General features: G+C 39.1%; 1 protein-coding gene across 6 annotated transcripts in view; it reads right to left on the bottom strand.

Annotated features, from left to right (window-relative positions):
• The window catches only part of HERC1 (HECT and RLD domain containing E3 ubiquitin protein ligase family member 1), a 196,610-nt gene that overhangs the window by 109,904 nt on the left and 66,012 nt on the right, over positions 1-20,694 (bottom strand). For all 6 annotated transcript variants that reach the window (XM_075531186.1, XM_075531189.1, XM_075531188.1 and 3 more), the window contains exons 11-21: positions 19,964-20,098; positions 19,473-19,638; positions 17,924-18,049; positions 17,131-17,352; positions 16,509-16,661; positions 16,227-16,359; positions 13,114-13,305; positions 7,001-7,222; positions 5,651-5,824; positions 1,383-1,497; positions 1,174-1,294 (exon numbers count right to left, since the gene is read on the bottom strand). In XM_075531186.1, coding sequence (XP_075387301.1) covers positions 1,174-1,294; positions 1,383-1,497; positions 5,651-5,824; positions 7,001-7,222; positions 13,114-13,305; positions 16,227-16,359; positions 16,509-16,661; positions 17,131-17,352; positions 17,924-18,049; positions 19,473-19,638; positions 19,964-20,098 — 1,759 coding nt within the window. The remainder of the gene's footprint in view (positions 1-1,173; positions 1,295-1,382; positions 1,498-5,650; positions 5,825-7,000; positions 7,223-13,113; positions 13,306-16,226; positions 16,360-16,508; positions 16,662-17,130; positions 17,353-17,923; positions 18,050-19,472; positions 19,639-19,963; positions 20,099-20,694) is intronic.

The following is a 20,694-nucleotide window of genomic DNA, read 5'->3' on the forward strand; positions in this document are numbered from 1 at the left end:
TAGTACGGAAGTGATTTATTCCCTCGAGTCTCAATAAAATGGCAAATTAATACATTTCACGGACATTCCAGGTCACTAGCAGATAGTCATATCTATAAATGTTAACTTGGTGGGTGCCAAAAAGTCTACTGTACTATATGAATGCTTCAATAAGTTCGTGGAAAACCCCATCGTCTTTTAATCCCATTTGTCCGTAAACTTTGCCGCATCCTTGTAAATATAGTTAGGTTTCCCTGAATCTAAGAACTGAATGAAGGAGTGCAAAGTCTCTTGTGTGTGATGTTTCAAAATAGGCATTTCTGAAGGTGACGTGTCATCCAGGTACATATTTATATCTACAAAGATAGAATGGTGCGATCAGGATTATCAAACACCTTAAAAAGAATCTCATTTTGTTGCAAGAATTACTTTTACACCGTCTACATTAAATAGTTTCAATCTTTATTTCCACTGGTGGACTTCTCTAATTATTAGAAGTGGTTTTTTTTTTAATACTCTAGCAATAATTGTACATTTGGTTATACACCTATGCCTTCTGGAACAACAAGGAACTGATTTATTTCCTCTCTTACCTGGTAGGTCCTTATATAATTGTAAGGCAACTATCTCGCTACCCTTTTTGTTTTCATTTCTCTAGACTGAACATGTTGGATACTTTCCACTTCTTTAAGCTAATCTGTTAAGGTCCCTTTATCAATTTAGCCCCCAAACCACACCTGATGCTACTGAGTTGATTCTGCCTCATAGCGACCCCAAAGGACAGAGTGGAATGGTTCCGTGGGTTTCTTAGTTTGATGTCTGTATCTTTATCTTGGGTGCCCCAAGGAGCCCCCCAATCTTTCTTTTGGAAGACCCGTGGCATACAGTTTTCCTTTGACAGAGGAGGCTGCCATGAGGCAGAACTTCCATGACAGAGACTGGCTCTCATCAGCATAAAAGGGAGAAAAGTGTTTCCTGTAAGTAGGATCGTTCAGTTTGGTATTTATGTAGCCTCAGGCTATGTACATACATGTTCTTCACAGTCATATACTTAATGTCATGTTAAATAAATCACACACCTTTCTCTTTTTTTAAGTTAAAAAAAAACACTCAGCATCTACTGAACATATGTGATAATTGAAGCAGATTTAGAGCTTTCTAAAAAGCAGAAAAGGTACTGATTTTCAAGCTTACCCATCTGTCTCTTGATGATGACCTGGTTTGAATAAGCTCCAAGTTCTTGCAGGCCAGTAAGCGACTTCGTACTTTATATACACAACGGTATACTTCTGATAAACTTTTACCAGGTTGATATCTAAATAAAGAACCAAAATAGAAAAATTACCTAATTTCTAACATCATTAGAGCAAATATTAGTCTGTGGATAATTTTAAGTGACTTGCCGGCTTTCTCCACAGGCTTGACTAAGTAAATTTGTGTGTTTCAGAAGAGCAGCAAGAACAAATCTAGATACAGTGTCCAGGAGTGACTCGTTACTTAAAGTTGCACTATCCCAATCTGAAAATTAAAAAGATACATAAACATTTAACAGAGTTCAGAAAACATTTTGGGTCATTTAACAGCTTCGACGATACAAAACTAGAATTTGCCCATCTTCCTCAATAGTTATTTAACAAACGCACCTACTAGATCCCACATACCAGGTACCAGGTGGTAGGCATACAGCAGTAAACAAAACTAAGTCCATTATCTCATAGTGCTTCCATTCTAATTGGAGAAGAGACAACTGACACATGCATATTATTAACAGATGTTAAGTGCTTTGGGGAAAAATAAATCTTGGTAAGGAAATTGAATATCATAGTATGGGAGGCTACCATTTTATACAGGGTGGGGTTACATAAGGCCACGCTGACAAGGTGACATTTAAGCAGAGACAGAACGCAGTAGCAGAAGGTGCCACATGCCCAGTGCCCTCCAGCAAAACCTAGTGCACACACTGAGGTGGGTCCAAAGAGAGCTTGCACCAGTGGTAGGACGTGAGAGCGAGCTGGCTGGAGGTCAGTTCATAGAGAACCTCCCAGGTAACTGCAAGTACTCCTAAGTTTTACCCTGAGTTGGCTAAGAAATGTTTTAAAAGTTTTTTTGTGCTGACTGGAGGAACAGACTAAAGCGAGAGCAAGAGCTGAAATTATTTATTGCAACCATTCCAGGAAGAGACAACGGCAGTGTCATTGGAGACAATAATGAGGTCCCAAATGTGTTTTGAAGCCATGCTGAGAGGGTCCGTGGATGGACAGGAAAAGAAAGACTACGGGAAGAATATTTTCTGGGGAAAAGGGAATGGAATCAAGGGTATGGTTTTGAAACTGTCTCTTAAACCTCCTCCTAGTAAAGTTATTGAGTAACTAGCCAAGGGTGTACGTATTTGGTATCTGGAGGCATGAAAACAGATAAATATGAATTCATGTACATTTAGGTGGGTGAGAAATGAACTATTTGACTGAGATTAAAAAACAAAACGAAAGCGCTGCTCACTGACATGGAGCCAATTCCGACTCACGGCAACCTATAGGGCAGAATAGAGTTGTGCTTGTGGACTTCCGAAGCTAAACTGTGACAGTAGAAAGCCCCGTCTTTCTTCCGTGGAGCAGCTGTTAGCAGTGGGCAGTGCAATGAGTAGCTTCTCACTCTTTAATTCTGTTAGCACACTAACACGGAACTTTAAAATACAGCTACAATGATCGACCTGTACCCCCAGCCCAGGGGGAAGAACAACCGAAATGTGGGCAGAGAGACAGTGGACAGTGTATGGTATGAAAATAATAATTTAGCAGGGGGCCATGAGGGTCAGAGAGGGAGGCAAAAAAGAGGAGGTAATACCAAGGGCTCAAGCAAAAAAAATGGTTTGAAAATGATGGCAACATATATACAAATGTATTTGATACAACTGAAGTACAGATTGCTACACGAGCTGTAAGAACCCCCAATAAAATGATTTATTACTTTTAAGACTTCAAATGAAGTAGGGAGGCATCTGTCCACCTTGTCATAGAATGACTGCTAGACACTATTCACTTGAGAATGCCTAAGCCACTTACAAAAAGAAATACAAACAAAAATGTAAATATTAAAACCCAAGTTAATTTGTTCTTGATCCCTATTTAAAACACCTATTTTCAGAAATGCAAATGTTATATCTTAGTTTTCCAGTCATTTCTGTATGGACTGTGATTAAGCATTAAAAAATTCTAAACATTTTATTAGGAGCTCTTATAGATATTATTACAATCCAAAGTCCCATTAGATCAAGCATAATTGTACAATTGCTGTCATCATCATTTTAAATACATTTTCTTTACTTCTTGAACTCTATGATATCAGCTCTCCTTTATTCCTTCCCTCCCCCATCCTACTACCCTTCCTGAATCCTCATTATATATTATGTTTGTTCGTCATGACTTTCAGCATCCCATGTATCCAATCACCTAAAAGTATGCAGTTCTTTCCCTCTGAGAGGGGTTATATAGTCATTACTATCAGTTCCCCTCTTTCCCTTCCCCACTCCCATCTCTCCCCATATCCTCAGGGAGTCATTACTCTCCTTTCTGTTTCTGAGGGATTTATCTATCTTGACTTCCGTGCAGGGAAAGATCTTGATTGAACCCATGTGCAAGATCAGTGAGGTAAAACTAAGGTCACGATGGTGGAAGGAGAACATGGTAAAGAACTAAAGAATGATTGTGCGTTTCATCCATGCTCTAACTGCACCCTTGATATATATATAGATAGTCCCTTCCATGTGGCCCTTCTGTGAGGGACTGTCCCATTATTTTACAGGGGAGCTTTGGGTCTTCCCCTTACCTATGTTCCTTCACATCAGTTAATTACCTGTTTTTGAACTTCTGATACCTATTCCCATCAACACCTCGCAATCACAGACTGGTGTGCTTCTTCCATATGGGCTTTGCTGCTTCCCTACTAGATAGCTCCTTGTTTAACTTCAAGCCTTTAAAACCCCAGACATTGTATCTTTTAAAAGCCGGACACGATCAGCTTTCTTTACCACATTTGCTTATGCACCCACCTGGTCTTCAGCAAGTGTCAGGAAGGTGATTATCAGACATTGTCACATTACTATAACAAACCATTCTCATACTGAGGTAGGATTTAAATAGAGGCCCAAAGTCCATCTGCTTTCTTATTATATGTACAAGTTCAGAATTATGGACTTTATAGGAGAAAAACTGAAAATGTGAACTGCTTGATATTGAAAAAAACTGGTGTGATTTAAAATAAAACAAGAGCTTAGTAATGAAAGTTACACTCCTTACTGTGTTTCAAATTTGGCAGGAATTATCTTCTTATGCAATTTTGACGTAAAAGGCCCTTTTAAAACACTTTCATGAAGGTTATTTACATTTCTATCTACACCAAGCACTATAGAATTGTTTTTCTTTTTAAGTTTCCATTGTCTAGTATAAAGGCTTTACAACTTTTTTTGGTAAGAAATTCAACAAATGAAGTCACATAAATTTTTATTCACCTTCCCTCAATTTATGCCTATAATCTCAATATTATTACAATGTAACAAGCAATAAGGTGTTATAAAAGAAAATCTAACTGCACACTTCAAGCAAATGAGAAATCAGAAGATACATTTTAGAAAGTACACTTTTTTCTCTTTTTCATTCCCTAACTTCACCTCTGGTGGAAGTCGAGTCAACACAACACAAAGTATGACTAAGTGGTAAACAAACTGAATAGGATGAAACCTTCCAAAGGCATCAACTCATGGTGCTTTACATATATGAATAATAAATACTTCATTTTAACATTATACAAAATAAAATGCAATAAAGTGAAAATATATTTCCTTATGTCATTTTTATCACAGAATGGAAAAAATCCCTGCAGATGTCGAAAAACTAAATAGGACAAAAGTTACCAGTGATAGATGGATCTCAACCATCTAGAAGAACGGTTCTCAACCTGTGGGTTGCAACCCTTTGGGGAGCTGAACAATCCTTTCACAGGGTCCCCCAATTCATAACAGTAGCAAAATAACAGTTTTATGGCTGGGTGGTCACCACAACACAAGGAACTGTATGAAAGGGTCGAGGCATTAGGAAGGTTGAGAGCCGCTGATCTAGATCATTGTCAAAGGGAAAGCATGGTACTACAAAAAGAATGTAGTTCAATCATTGAAAAGTTGCATGTAAAATTAATGTTATTAATGAAATAATGTTAGACATGAAAATACTTCCATATACTTGTATAATTATCTACTACTATATTAATTATATATCTTATCTACAATCAGTATCTTCCCCAGGAATCTGATAGAGGTGTTTTACAGGTAAGGAAACTGTCTAACAGTGTGTCCTTGTAGTTCTTACACTAGAGCTAGCAATGGGAAGGTTTTCCTTTCCTATGCCACAGTCATTTACACAGCATGGAATCCTTCAGTAAATAGATTACCTACGAATTTATCTTCTATATAAATTTCAATTTTCACACAGTGGGTTCACTTCACGATATGTGTACAGAGTATAAATACTCAAGGTCTCCATAAAGGGATAAAAGACCCTTTTCTATAAAAAAGTAAAATAATATCTGCAATTTTCAACTTGCATCTAGTAACAACTAAGTGTTAGCCATCCTGGAGTTAACTGCATAGATCTTTACCCTCTTTATTCTCTTGCCTTACCTTTACTAACAGCGTAATCCTGCATGCTGATCCATAGACTTCGTGCAGGCTCTTTTGAACAACCCAATGCCAAGTCTACATAGACAGAAATTTCAGGCCGCAATTTGTAATCAAAAGGCTTCTGTTCTTCATTACCTGAAAGAGCCACTTCCAGGAGGCAACTCATACATTTATCTAAAAAGAAAAACATGACTCAGGTCATTAATGCTAAAACTCACACATTTCAGTTCCGACAAAATCTTGTCAGACTTAAAGTTAAGGCACATAAAAGGATCACCTCCAAACCAGTTTAAGTACATGCTACAAAGGCAGATTCTTTCAGCTTCTCAATCTGCAGCGCCCCCTCCTGGCCCCTCCAGAATGTAGCAATGTACACAGGATTGTTGGCATTTTGGTGGGCAAGACCAGGGATGCTGACTGTCTTAATGTTCAGAATAGCACGGAACAACAAATCAGGGTATAATGAAAGTGGAATGGCAACCCCACTGAGCAACATGTGGCCATTGAGAAAGTCCCTGCTCTTAAGTTGGGAAAGAAAGAAAATTTTTAATTGCTCCCCTGAATTCCACTCTCTACCACTCTGGCCTCTAAAGCAAAATTTTCCTCTCACTTTTTCATAATTTCATCCCCGCCCCCCTCGGTTCCTCCTAGACTTTTTCTTGGATACTTGCTGAGTCTCCCATATGACAAAAATAATTAATTTTTAGTAAAAACCACAAAAAATATCTAATCTAGCTAATTGTTTTATACAATCCAAATTAGAGGCCCTGAAAGATTAAAGGACTGATTCAAATTAAGACAACGAGATCATCTATTGGGTTACTGGCGAAGCCCTCCTATCCTGATTGAAAACTAGCATGTAGTAGTACACAATGAGATGTGGCAGAAAGGGACACCCCAAAAGCACTGTAAGTGGAAGGGATCACCCAAGATGCCACCGGCCCTGATAGCAGGGCAGGCTGGGAGGAGAAGGGCCTGCCATTCACTCATGGAGGTGCTGGATCGGAGTACTGGGAAGCCAGGCTTGCCAGGCTTTACACTGCTCCATTTCACAACCTCTAGGCCTCAGAATACAAGTACTTGAGGACTTGCCCGTTTTTGAGTTAGCAAACTCCCCTCAAATTAAGAAATAAAATTGAAGACCAGGATTTAGTTTTCTAGTTCAGGGATCTGTTCTCTACACGATGCTGTAGGATGTGACTGCTTTCCTGAGAACTCTCGAGTTAGTTTCAGGGCCTTACAGTGCTGATGCTTTCCATCAGTTCTTGTGAATTCAAGCCAGATTAAGAGAAATCCGCACTGGAAGCATAACAATAAGCATATACCTTTAACGTTTGAGGAGTACCTTACCTAACTGTGGGGTGTCCATTTCCACACCATCACTGAAAAGTGGTGTTTTCATCCAATAAGCAGTGTCCTGCTCCTCTGGGGACATAGGGGAGCCCTGAAGCATGCCACCAAGACACCGCCCAATTAGCAGAGCAATGGTTCTTTCCAGATCCACCAGCCACACCCAGGACTGCGCTGGCTGAGGTAATGGCAAGCCAGCAGGATCTATCAGTTCCGGGCCTCCTAAAGACAAAATCGTGAGTAATGGTGCCTTTATCTGGTTCTTGTAAGATCCAAAGCCTCTCATGGTCTGCTATTCTAATGACAGTATTTTCTGTATATATTCTCTTTACTAATTTGAAATCTATTCAGAGACATTATGCTATCAAATAAAAGTTTTCTTTGTAAAGTTACTATACTTTTAAGATAAGCATTAAAATGGTACATGATAAAATTATCCCAAGGAGTTCTATTCCTGCTTTTCTTCATCAAGATCAAATCTCACCACTTCTAATAAGTAAGTGCTTAAGGCAGTTCATTCCTCCAAAATCAACCAGAGTTTGCTCGACTAAAGTGACATTTAGCAATAATGATAAGAACAAATACCAATGAGATAGTTTTAAAAAACATACAAATTTAAAAATTGTCACCTGGAAAGACAAATAAAATTAATCAAGGAAAAACTGGTAGGAATTTAAAAGTTAGGAGTTTTTTTACACTAGCACTAAAACTATAAGTAAATATAATGAATAATTTCATGCCAATAAATTTGAAAAACAATAAACTGATATTTTTCTGGAGGAAACTGTTTTCAAAAATATTTTGAGAAATATTAACAAGAAACAAAAGGCTGGAAGAAAACAATAAGAAAAAAAGGGAATTGATAGCTACAATCTATCTACATAAAAGACTCCCAAGGTCAAGTAGTTTAATGTACACGTGCTTCTAAAATGTCAAGAAGAGAAAATTCATGCCATGAGATTGGTTTAACTTTGTTAGTAAATTCAGTCAAGGATGCATGAGAAAGGAACGTTATAGAAATACAGCAGTTACTAACACAGATACAGAAATTCAAAATAAAATGACACTTAGGTCACATTCAAAATCGAGTGATTCTTAGAAAATTGTGATACTTTAGAAAATAGTAAACTGAGAGAGCAGTCCTCTATGAGTTCTTTGTGCCAGCTATGAATCCTGGCAGTTTTAAACTGACACAGCTTCACCTACATTCAGTGGTTCTAGAACCAATGTGAACACAAGACATGTTTATACACACACACACACACACACACACTTTTATTTGGGGCTATTACATCACTTATCACAATCCATACATTCATCCAGTGTATCAAACACATTTGCACATATGCTGCCAATCATTTTTTTAAATCATTTTATTGGGGGCTTGTACAATTCTTATCACAATCTCTCCATACATCCATTGTGTCGAGAACATATGTACATTTGTTGCCATCATCATTCTCAAAACATTTGCTTTCTACTTGAGCCCTTAATATCTGCTGCTCATTTCCCCCTCCCTCCCCACTACCCCCTACCTCATGAACCCTTCATCATTCATATATTATTATTATTTTGTCATATGTTACACTGTCTGACGTCTCCCCCCACCCTCTTCTCTGCTGTCCCTCCCCCAAGGAGGAGGCTATACACAGATTCCTGTAATCAGTTCCCCCTTTCTACCCCACATTCTCTCCACCCTCCAGGCATCGCCACTCTCAGCACTGGTCCTGGAGGAGTCATCTGTCCTGGATTCCCTGTGTTTCCATTGCCTATCTGTACCTATGTACATCCTCTGGTCTAGCCAGATTTGCAAGGTAGGATTGGGATCATGATAGTGGCGGGGAGGAAGTATTTAAGAACTAGAGGAAAGTTATATGTTTCATCGTTGCTACCCTGCACCCTGGCTGGTTCATCTCCTCCCCACAACCCTTCTTTGAGGGGTGTCCAGTTGGCTACCATTGGGCTGAGTCTCCACTCACCCACATTTTCAATGATATAATTTTTTGTTCCTTGATGCTTGATACCTGATCTCTTTGACAGCTCGTGGTCACACAGGCTAGTGTGTTTCTTCCATGTGGGCTTTGTTGCTTCTCAGCTAGGTGGCCGCTTGTTTATCTTTGAGCCTTTAAACCCCAGACGCTGTATCTTTTGATAGTCAGGTACCATTAGCTTTCTTCACCACATTTGCTTATGCACACGTTTGTCTTCAGTGGTTGTGTCAGGAAGGTGGGCACCCACTGATAAAGTTTTTAGCTCTTTGATGTCTGATAACTGGTCCCTTCTGCACCTTGTGGGCAGACAGGCTGGTTTGCTTCTTCCATGTGGGCTTTCATGCTTCTCAGCTAGATGGCCTCTTGTTTATCTTCAAGTCTTTAAGACCCCAGACACTGTATTTTTTGATAGCTGGGCACCATCAGCTTTCTTCACATTTGCTTAGGCACACATTTTTCTTCAGCAATCATGTCGGGAAGGTGTGCATCCTGGAATGCCAATTTATTAGAACAAAGTGTTCTTGCATTGAGTAAATGCTTGAGTGGAGGCCCAATGTCCACCTGCTGCCTTAAGACTAAACCTATAAATATATGCACATAGATCTGTTTCCCTACACTCATATAAATATATTTACATATGTACATTCCAGTCTTTGGACCTCTATGAATACCCTTTGTCACCTAGTTCTTTCCTCTATTTCCTTTTACTTTCCTCTTGTCCCACCATCATGCTCAGCCTTCATTTGGGTTTCAGTAATTCCTCTTGGTTACATTGCCCTTGCTGAATCCCTACCAGGCCACTCACACCCTCCTTGCTATTGATTTTGGATCACTTATTGCTCCCGCCAATCATCATTTTTAAACATTCTTTTCTGATTTGAGCCCCTGATATCCCATTTCTTCCCCCTCCCTTGACTAGTTAGAGTATTATCTTCATATCTTACATTGTCCTCTGTCGCCCCTCACCCATTTTTCTGTTGTTCATCCCCCTGGGGTGAGAGAGGTTCTAGGTTGATTCTGACGATCGATTCCCCCTTTCTCCTCCCACTCTCCCCTAATCTCCTGGTATCTCTACTCTCATTGTTGGCCCAGAGGGGTCTATCAATCCTGGATTCCCTGTGTTTCGGGATCTTATCTGTAGCAGCGTGCATGTTCTGTTCTAATCCTATTTGTAAGGTAAAATTGAGATCATGATAGTGGGGGGAAGGAAGCACCAAAGAACGAGAGATAAGTTCATCAGTGCTATTCTACACCCTGACTGGCTCGTCTCTTCCCTGTGACCCCTCTGTGAGGTGATGTCTAATTGTCTACAGATGGGCACCAGATCTCCACTCCAATGCCCCCCACCCCAGGCTCCCATTCACATTGGATATGATTTTGTTCTGGGTCTTAGATGCCTGGTCCCATCGATACCTCATGATCACACAGGCTGGTGTGCTTCTTCCATGTGGGCTTTGTTGCTTCTGAGCTAGATGGCCACTTGTTTATCTTCAAGCCTTTAAGACCCCAGATGCTATATCTTTTGATAGCCAAGCACCATCAGCTTTCTTCACCACATTTGCTTATGTACCCCTTTTTGACAAGACATGTTCTTTTTTTTTTTTAACAATTTATTGGGGCTCATACAATTCTTATCACAGTTCATACATCTACATACATCAATTGTATAAAGCACATCAGTACAGTCTTTGCCCTAATCATTTTTTTCTCCTCTTTTCTTTTTTTACATTTTATTAGGGACCCATACAACTCTTATCACCATACATACATCAATTGTATAAAGCACATCCATACATTCCCTGCCCCAATCATTCTCAAGGTATTTGCTCTCCACTTAAGCCCCTCGCATCAGGTCCTCTTTTTTTTCCCCCTCCCTCCCCTTTCCCCCCTCCTTCATGTGCCCCTGGTAATTTATACATCGTTATTTTGTCATATCTTGCCCTATCCGGAGTCTTCCTTCCCCCCTTCTCTGCTGTCCCTCTCCCAGGGAAGAGGTCACATGTGGATCCTTGTAATCAGTTCCCCCTTTCCAACCCACTCACCCTCCACTCTCCCAGCATCGTCCCTCACACCCTTGGTCCTGAAGGTATCATCCACCCTGGATTCCCTGTACCTCCAGCCCTCATATGTACCAGTGTACAGTCTCTGTCCTATCCAGGCCTGCAAGGTAGAATTCGGATCATGGTAGTTGGGGGAAGGAAGCATCCAGGATCTGGGGAAAGCTGTGTTCTTCATTGGTACTACCTCATACCCTAATTAACTCATCTCCTCTCCTAAACCCCTCTATGAGGGGATCTCCATTGGCCGACACTTGGGCCTTGGGTCTCCACTCTGCACTTCCCCCTTCATTTAATATGGTATATATACACATATACATATACACATATATACACATACATACACACACTTATATCGTTGGTTTTTTTTTTTTTGCATGATGTCTTATACCTGGTCCCTTGGCACCTCGTGATCGGACTGGCCGGTGTGCTTCTTCCATGTGGGCTTTTTTGCTTCTGAGCTATATGGCCGCTTGTTCACCTTCAAGCCTTTAAGACCCCAGACACTATCTCTTTTGATAGCCGGGCACCATCAGCTTTCTTCACCACATTTGCTTATGCACCCATTTGTCTTCAGCAATCCTATCATGGAGGTGTGCAGTCAATGATATGATTTTTTGTTCTTTGATGCCTGGTAACTGATCCCTTTGGGACCACTCGATCACACAGGCTGGTGTGTTCTTCCATGTGAACTTTGTTGCTTCTGAGCTAGATGGCCGCTTGTTTATCTTCAAGCCTTTAAGACCCCAGTCACCATCTCTTTTGATAGCCGGGCACCATCAGCTTTCTTCACCACATTTACTTGTTCACCCAACAAGACATGTTCTTATAGGTCATTTTGCCCAACCCCACTGCTGACCAGCAGGGGGAAAAAAATCAGGACTCCAAGAAGTTATAAGTGAATTGTTTAGGATCAATCAAGAAGTTACAGTGAATTGTTTAGAATCGACCAAGATGAAATTCTAGATGTTTTTTATGCCCATCCCAGCATCTTTTCAAAAATCAACTGCCCTTGCTTGAAAAGATTTTTCAGTGATACAAGTTACTTGAAACCGCTAGAATGACTCCAAAGAAAAAATACATGGATGTTCTTCTAGTCACACTATTTTAAGTTTCTTCCACTATCTAGGACACCAATACTTGTAATAAATCAAGAATGTTTCTTTTTTTAAAAAAGAAAGTTCTTGAGCTATGTTTATAATTAGAATGCTATTTCCTATAAAGTTACTAATAATAAAAACAAGATCCCCCCAAAATAAAAATACTAATAAATATAATTTTAAAAAACAAGATCCCAATATATTAATCAATCCCAAATATTTTACTGTCAAAGATTTAAAACTAAACATTGTATTTGAAAAATAAAATGTTTTCATCAAATCGATCAAGTGCATAATGTATCCGTTTGCGTGCCTGTGAGAAAAAATGAGCACTAATGGTTTAATGGCTAAGCACTAAGAGGTCAGAAGTATGAACCCACCAGCCATTCCACCAGAAAAAGATGTGGCCGTTTGTTTCTGTACAAGATTTACAGCCTTGTAGGCCTTCTGGGGGCATTTCTCCTCTGTCCTATAGGGTTTCTATAAGACAGAATCAACTCAACAGCCATTGGTTTGGGATTGGTTAAGTAAATAAACAAAAATTCTCCCCTCCCCCAATTAACCTATTAGGCAATGCTTTCCTCTCATACACTTTAAGATGCATCCAATTTTCAACTATTTTTTAAAAATTGTCTTAGAATCATGCTTCAAGGCAAAATTTCATTTATTTTTAATTAGAAATAAATATTTCACAATATAAAAAAAGAAAAAGAATCAATAAAACACAGTATTTAAATTGACCATCAAAGACCTTTTTTATGATACTCTGATATACATATATTTGAACAATTTCCCTAAGTTATTCCATCCCAGTTGTCCACATTAGGGTGTCAGTTCTTAGAAAATAGCAGCCATATCTTTTCGGTCATACAAAACACACAGGGACAGATATGATTTACCTGACGAATGCAGGAGGGCTCACTGTTCTCGAAAGCATTATTTGCTCTTTCATTATCTTTCCTTACCATGAAGAGGCCACTGTAACTCTTGGTCCTCTAAAAGAGCAGCAGCCGGCAGGAGTCTATTAAGGCAATCAAGAGGTGGCAGCAGATCTAGGAGGTAACTCAAGAGAGGCCGAGCCACCGACACTGGGAGCAACAGCAGGGAGTTAACGATCTGGCAGAGCATACTGCCTGCAGCAGATACATATATCACATCTAGGAAAGATGAGAAAGGTAGCATGAATGAAGTGTTTCAGCCAAACTTCCTACAATGAAACGTATTCAACAACTCTTGGTTACACACTGTTCCTCCTATCTCCTATGGTATTAGATTTACTTATTTTTTGACAGTGCTACCAAGAGACAATTTGTGGAAAAGCATACATATTGTCCATGTCAACCAATTCCAACTTCCCTTAAAATGCATTATGAGTTTCTCATTCACAAATTTATCCTCGTTTTAAAATTTACACAATAAATATTTACTAAATGACTACAATATCACGGCACTGATATGGGTGAAAAAGAAGGGTATACAGCCATGAACCATGCAGATAAAATTCTTGCCTTACACTTATATTTCAGTGAGGGACGTCTTTATTTTAAAATAAAAATTTACTTTTTTTCCCCTAAGATCACCTTAATAGATCTGTCTTTTGGTTATCTGTATTAGTTTTAGATTGGCAATTTTGCTTCAAATCCTTTTTTTTCAAGAAAAGCAAAATTATCACTTAAAATTACCTTGACAGCATTATCAAACCATAGTAGTTTCAAACTATTCATATTTTTAACCAACATCAACTTTGTGGTAGATACTGTATCAGCACGGATTACATAGTGAAAGGGCGAGACCCTAACTGATACTCTCAAAATATCCGCTGTCACCCAGTGAGGTACACAGACAATTAGCATCAGTGATTAGAATCCATTTCAGAGAGGAAATAATACAGGGTGACATGGGAGAACACAATGGATGCAAACCAATCTTTGGGATCAAGGTTTTCTGCTCAAGGCTCCGCTAAGATGTTAAAGTAATGTCTAAGCTAAGACCTAAAGAACAAGCAAGACCACATCCTCCTTTAACCTGAGACCACAGAACTTGATGGTGCCTGCTATTACACTACCTACTGTGCCGACTCCTAAAAGACTGGGAGAAAAATGTGGAAGTGCAGATTCTTAAAGAAATTTTTAAAAATCCAGATGTGCTGGACTTGCAGCAGATGAATCCCAGAGAATGTCACCCTGAGATAATTAAAATTTAAACTTGGAATTGAACCATTCCTGGAGGACACCTTTCAGCTAAGTATCAGACTGAATCACAAATAAAAAATGTTATGAATACTGAGCTCTTAAAAAATTACCTACATGACATCAAATGGTCAACACTGCCATAAAACAAAATTTGCGGGATGAGGGCTAGAAGCAAGCATAATGGAAACAGAATAAATAAGTGGAAAAAAAGAAATGTTTGACACATTGTAAAAAATGTCACAAATGTCACTGAACTATATGTAGAGAAACTGTTAAATGCAAGCCTTATTTGCTGTGTAAATTTTCACCAAAAACATGATCTTTGAAAAGAACAGGTAGAGTTATTTTTATTTTCTAGACACAAGTCTGCACATATGTGTTAACAGCAAAATATTTAAGGACACGAAAGAGTTTGTACAAGTCCTTTGAGAAACTATAAGCTGTTGCTCTGCCGATAGGAGACTTAGAGAACACTGAAAAAGAACCCGGGGCTGGTTACAGAGACAACGCACACCTACACACAGCGACACCTACACACAGCGACACCTACACACAGCGACACCTACACACAGCGACACCTACACACAGCGACACCTACACACAGCGACACCTACACACAGCGACACCTACACACAGCGACACCTACACACAGCGACACCTACACACAGCGACACCTACACACAGCGACACCTACACACAGCGACACCTACACACAGCGACACAGGGTGGCAGCACAAGAAAAGGCACAAATACTAAAGGGTCTAGGAAAATAGACTCAATGGTGCTTTGAGGAATTGCAGAGGAAGGATATTTGGTTGGGTTTTATTGCTTTTCTTAGTACTCTGTGGTAGGGAGGACCGTGGAGAAATGAGCTCTTTGAATGCATTAAACTGTAGTTGCTGGAAAATAGCCAGCGAAGAAGCAGCTTTCGTTTTTTGTGTCTTTCTTTCTTCAGCAGAGGACTTGAGATGACATACTGAATAGACAATTTAAACTTTTAGTTGCCTTGGGGAAAGTATACATAACCAAGAGAAAGACACTCAGTGGGCAATTAGAAAAAAGCTCTGGCGGTAAGAAACAGAGGTCTCAGCAATATGCAGATGCTGGAGAATCACTGGGCATATGCGTGGTTAAAGAAATTAGGGAGATCAGCTAGGGAGAATAATGAGTTGAAGGCAAAGTTCAGAGAATGCTCAATATTAAAGGACATGTCCAAAGAGGGACTTACCCAAGTATTTTAATTCCCAGAAAGATTTTAACTGAACTCCAGTCTCCATATGTCAAACTGTCATCAGGTAAAAAGTGTTTTTTAACCTCTATGTCAGCCGTCAACACCCACAGGGTGGCACCACAAAGCTTCTATACTGGGGAAAGTGGAGGGGGAGGGGAGTGAGGCAGCCCCTTCACCCCGCCTCCTCTCCTGTTTATATATATATGTGCAAAAGAGACATTAAGAAATAAAATAATGATCTCTGATGCTTAAAAACAGAGGAATGTCAGTAGAATATCAGAAGCACCACTAAATAGACATCGAGAGAAGAAGGCATCTTGAGAAGAAAATAAAAACAACAGCAAAAAGCTGAAGATAGGTAATTAACAGCATATACGAACATCACTTTACGCCATCTAAAAACTGATTGTTTAGAATTTATATTCTTTGTTATGTCTTTAAATTAGGCCTCCCTTCATGCCAATTGGAATCTTTTAATACTGATCAGATCCATCATTACTACCTCTGACCCCAAACCAAGACTGAAGGGATCTTCATTAGAATGGAGACTCACGAAGATCATTCTTATTCCACTCAGACTTCATGGCCTCTTCAGGCTTTGGAAAGGCTACAGGTGTTTGCTTTCCAATCACTGATTAAATCCAACACCACACACCTCTTAATTTTCCTCCAACGCTGCCATTCCAAGGACTTTCTCTGAGCAAATTTGAAGAGCGTAAATAAATATCTGTGGCATGAGGCAACAGGAGCTGAAGGTGCTTATGAAGCAATGCCACACTGCTTGAGTTCTGAGGAGGGGGAAAAGTTGCCTAAATTACAATTTTGAAAGATTCAAAGTACACAGATATAATGGCATCCCCAAATATCAGGACCCTGATAAATATCCCCAAATACTTAAGAACCGATAAGCCACCCTAAGCAGCAGAGAATCACGCACCTCACTAATGTTACTGATATGGCAAAACGCCAGCAGCTGCTTCTGCAGGGAACACAGCAGCTCGTGAAGGTGCGCAGGCTGGCTGTTCTCTGACGACGAGGCTCCAAGCAGAAATTTATCACTGTTCTTTTCCAGCTCTCCAAGTGCTTGATCCTGCAACGCACAAAGGAGGATCACATCTGGAGTGTTTCAAGACGAAAGAACAAGCACAAGATTCTGACGTGAGAAGCCACGGTCCTCCTCCCATAGGCAATTTTTAAATCTTTGCTATGATCCTCGTGTTAGTGACTACTAAGTGGTAACATCTATCAAGCAGTTGCTTAATTATTATAACTACATTAATACCAGAAAAATTAAGTAAATTTCTGAAAGAAATCTCTTTGGAATTCTGAAATATATGTTTTTTGACCCACACAATATTCCAGAAGATTTTATAAGGCCCCCTTTCCCCTTTGGTGGGTGGGGTGGGGTGGGAGCAGTGCAGTGCAGTGCAGTGCGGGACAGGGTTTCATTTGTCTCTTGAGTACTTAAATGTGAAATACCTAGAGACTTTCAAATATTCCCACTCCTATAAAAAGTGCTTTACTTTCTTTTTTTACTATAATGAAAAACAACAACTTACTGTATAAAATCCTAAATTTCTTAAGAGAGTCTTCATCAAAATTTCAGCCAGATGGGTATCTGGATAGCAGCTCTGAGTGCCATAAGGTTGATCTGCCAGGTTTCCATAGCTAGTACACACAGAAGAGAGGTCAGCAGCATCAGAGGGTGAGCTATAGCCAAGTAAGGAGGCTACATGGGTGTGATCTTGCAAACTTGTCAGAATGATATCCAGTTGCATTCTCTAAAGAAAAAATATTTCCACTGATGAAATAGAAGTAAGTAAATAATCAGCCTAAAATGAATAGACAAGGGAAATGGGAGAATTCTAGAAAAAAATCTAAATTTACATTAATCACTCATTTTTTTCTACTGAGTTGAGCAATATATATAAGATATTAAAAATGGAAAAGAAAAGTACACTCATATAATCAAATACTTTTACATAAACCTTTAAAACATAAAAACCTCTTTGTATACGCAATTTCAGACAAAGTTCTGGGCATCAAACAAACAGCAGGGCACACCTTGATTTCAACCCAGCATACTACAAATAATAAGTCAAAGGGTCTCTGGTTTGATTCTGAAAGCATCATTAGAAAAATTATAATTTTAATATTAGCTGAAAATCTTAATAAATCATCCCTTGCTTCACCCAGAGTTTTTAGAAATCTAAGAACTCTTTCAGCACGTAACATTAAATAAGTAGGATTTAACAGATCCATCAAGTATTACGTGATGAATTGATTAGCTTTATTGACTTGTGAGAGAGGGAGAGGGATTACTGTTTGCTTCGATGCCACTGAAAGGCATACCTGTCCTTTAGATAAACTTTCCCATCTGTCAGGTCCTTGGGGTAAAAGAGAATGAAGTAATTCCATCCGCTCTCGTAAGGGAGGTAATAACATGGTTGCTCCCACTGACAGAGTTTCAATTACTACCTAAAATCAAAAAAGAAGAGTAAATGTATGAGACCTGCTCTTTCTTGGTAATAAAAATACTCAAAGCATAAATTCACATCCTAAATAAAGTGGCATGTGAGTAAAAAAGAAAGCATGCAAGTTCTTCTTTGGAAGTCTTTAAGAAAAATACCAAGACAGGCATATTTTATCTAGAAATTTCTGTATGGCAATAGTAATGTCTCCCTCTTAATATTGATTTTAGTAATCTGAATTCCTGTTTTTCCCCTTTTGGCCAAACAATGTCACTTTGATTTTTAAAAAACTACCATGTTTTAGTGTTTTTTCTCAATTGTTTTTCTATTCTCTAATTCATTTGTTTCACTGTAATATTTATTATCTCTTTCCTGATGCTTGCTCTGAGTTTAGATATACCTTCTTTTTCTAATTTCCTAAGTTGAGATCTCAATAATTTAAGATCATTCCTATTTTTTAATATAGGCATTAAGCACTGCAATCAAGTGGGTTCTGACTCATAAAAGCACGACCCGGGGTTCGGAGGTTGTAAATCCTTCCAGGGGCAGACAGCTTCATCTTTCCCCTGGAGAGCAGACGGTGGGAGTGAACGTGTGGCCTTTTAGTCAACAGTAAAACGCTTACCCATCAGGGCTCCTTCTAGTTGCTGTAAATTTTTCTCTAGCACAGCTTTTGCTACAGTCCATAAATTTTGATATGCTGTGTCTCTAGCTTCATTCTTCTAAAGTATTTTTAAATTCCCTTCATGATGTCTTCTTTAACCAATGGTTATTTAGGATTATGTGAGTTTTATGTTTTGCTTTATATTGCAAAAAATAAGAGTTTTTCCTAAATTTCCTCAAATTTAATATTGTAATAAATATATGTATTAATCATTATTATAACTATTATAAATGAATCCTCTTAACATAAATAAGTTGTATTGATGTTACATTACACATTATGTGTTAAATAACATGAACTAATCAGGCTTCTATCCTTGGCCTCCTATTCCTCTATCAAGTAAACTTTTCTCCCCTAAATGTGCATGGCTAGTCGATGATGCAAACCACTACTGAATCAACAACACTGAGCAAGCCATGCACTCAGGGCAACAGTTACAGATACGTAAAATTGACTCCTTGCCTTCAAATCCACCGTCCGGTGGAAAGGACAGACATGCTTATATACTGTCCACTACAATAAAGTGTGAAGCCATGAGATCATGGCGAATGTGATGGAAATGCAGGTAAAGAAAGGTTTCGTAGAGCTATCAAATGAACTTTGTTTTAAAGGGTATGTTAATCCCAAAAAAGGTCTTCCACCAGGAAATAGAAGAAAGGAAAGAGCATTTGACTAAAGATGTCCAATGCACAGTTGAATATACGAGTCTTAATACCTCAAGGAAGGAAGTAGTTTAGTTACAGATTCACAACTGCTAGATTCTTACCTCCTGGATTTCATCTGGGACAGTGGAGTCCATCAGTCTGAAGAGCAAATTTCTAAGTGGACCTGCCTGCCTCCCAAGAATGCTGGTAGCTACCCCTCCTGCGAGCGCAAGAGCAAGGTGATTTGAAAGCAGCTTCAGGCAGAGCTGGAGGAAACTGTGGTGTTCCCTGAAACCAAATAAAAGGCTCTGAGGTTTTCTAATATAAAAGAGCAAGTGTCACTCAGCTTGAAAAACAATTTTTCTCTTTAGTAACTTTGTTGAGTCATGACCAAGAATAATGTTTAAAGCTTGATGTGCAATACTGATTACAACTTCCTCTAGAGGTTATTATCAGTAACGAAGGTTAGCTCCTTTTTAGAATGTAGAGGAGTATCGTTCAACTGGGGGTGGGGGTGGTGAGAAATAGTAAAGACTAATAGTAGCAGTAAATACAAACAAGCAGCTAATATACACACATGCACCCACACGTGTTAGGTGTAAAGAAAGCATACCTTGATGAAGGAAAAGGGAGTGGAGGGATTTCACTGTTTATTTTATCACAGTATCTCTCAAGAAAAGAACGCAGGTGTGAGAAGGTACTCTCTTCAAGATCTACACAATAAGGTCGGTGCCATGCAACAACTTGTCTAAAAGAAAGAATAGAAAAGTCATGAAACAGTTCTAAAGTGAAGATTTCACACAAGATGACAACATTAGATTTCAAAAGGATACACAAAGACCTCCTTGACTATGGAGATAAAATCTTTTACTTTGGCTACTGAAAGAAACCAAGAATTTACCATCCAAACAGTTCTTGGAGAAGAACCTGTTTTGGAAATGTTGGACACTCACCTACCTAAAGGCAAAGGGATGGGCCTAAAGCCTCTTCTTGTCTAACTGCCCATAGGTCTGTCTCTTATCAGGAGAAAATCCTGATTCTTTAGACACACTGAAATCTACTGAAAGAAAAGTTCTACAACTCTTGTGTGAATTTTTATGATCTTAGAAGCCAAACTGATGAACTATAAATTCTTTTTCCCTAAATCATTTTACTGGGGGCTCATACAACTCTTCTTACCATCCATCCATACATCAATTGTGTAAAGCACATTTGTACATTTGCTCTCCATGTAAGCTCCTAGCATCAGCTCATTTTCCCCTCCCTCCCCGCTCTTCCCTGCTTCATGAACCCTCGATAATTTATAAATTATTATCTTGTCATCTTACACTGTCCGACGTTCTC

This window comes from Tenrec ecaudatus, chromosome 14, assembly GCF_050624435.1.
Source record: "Tenrec ecaudatus isolate mTenEca1 chromosome 14, mTenEca1.hap1, whole genome shotgun sequence".
Taxonomy (NCBI): domain Eukaryota; kingdom Metazoa; phylum Chordata; class Mammalia; order Afrosoricida; family Tenrecidae; genus Tenrec; species Tenrec ecaudatus.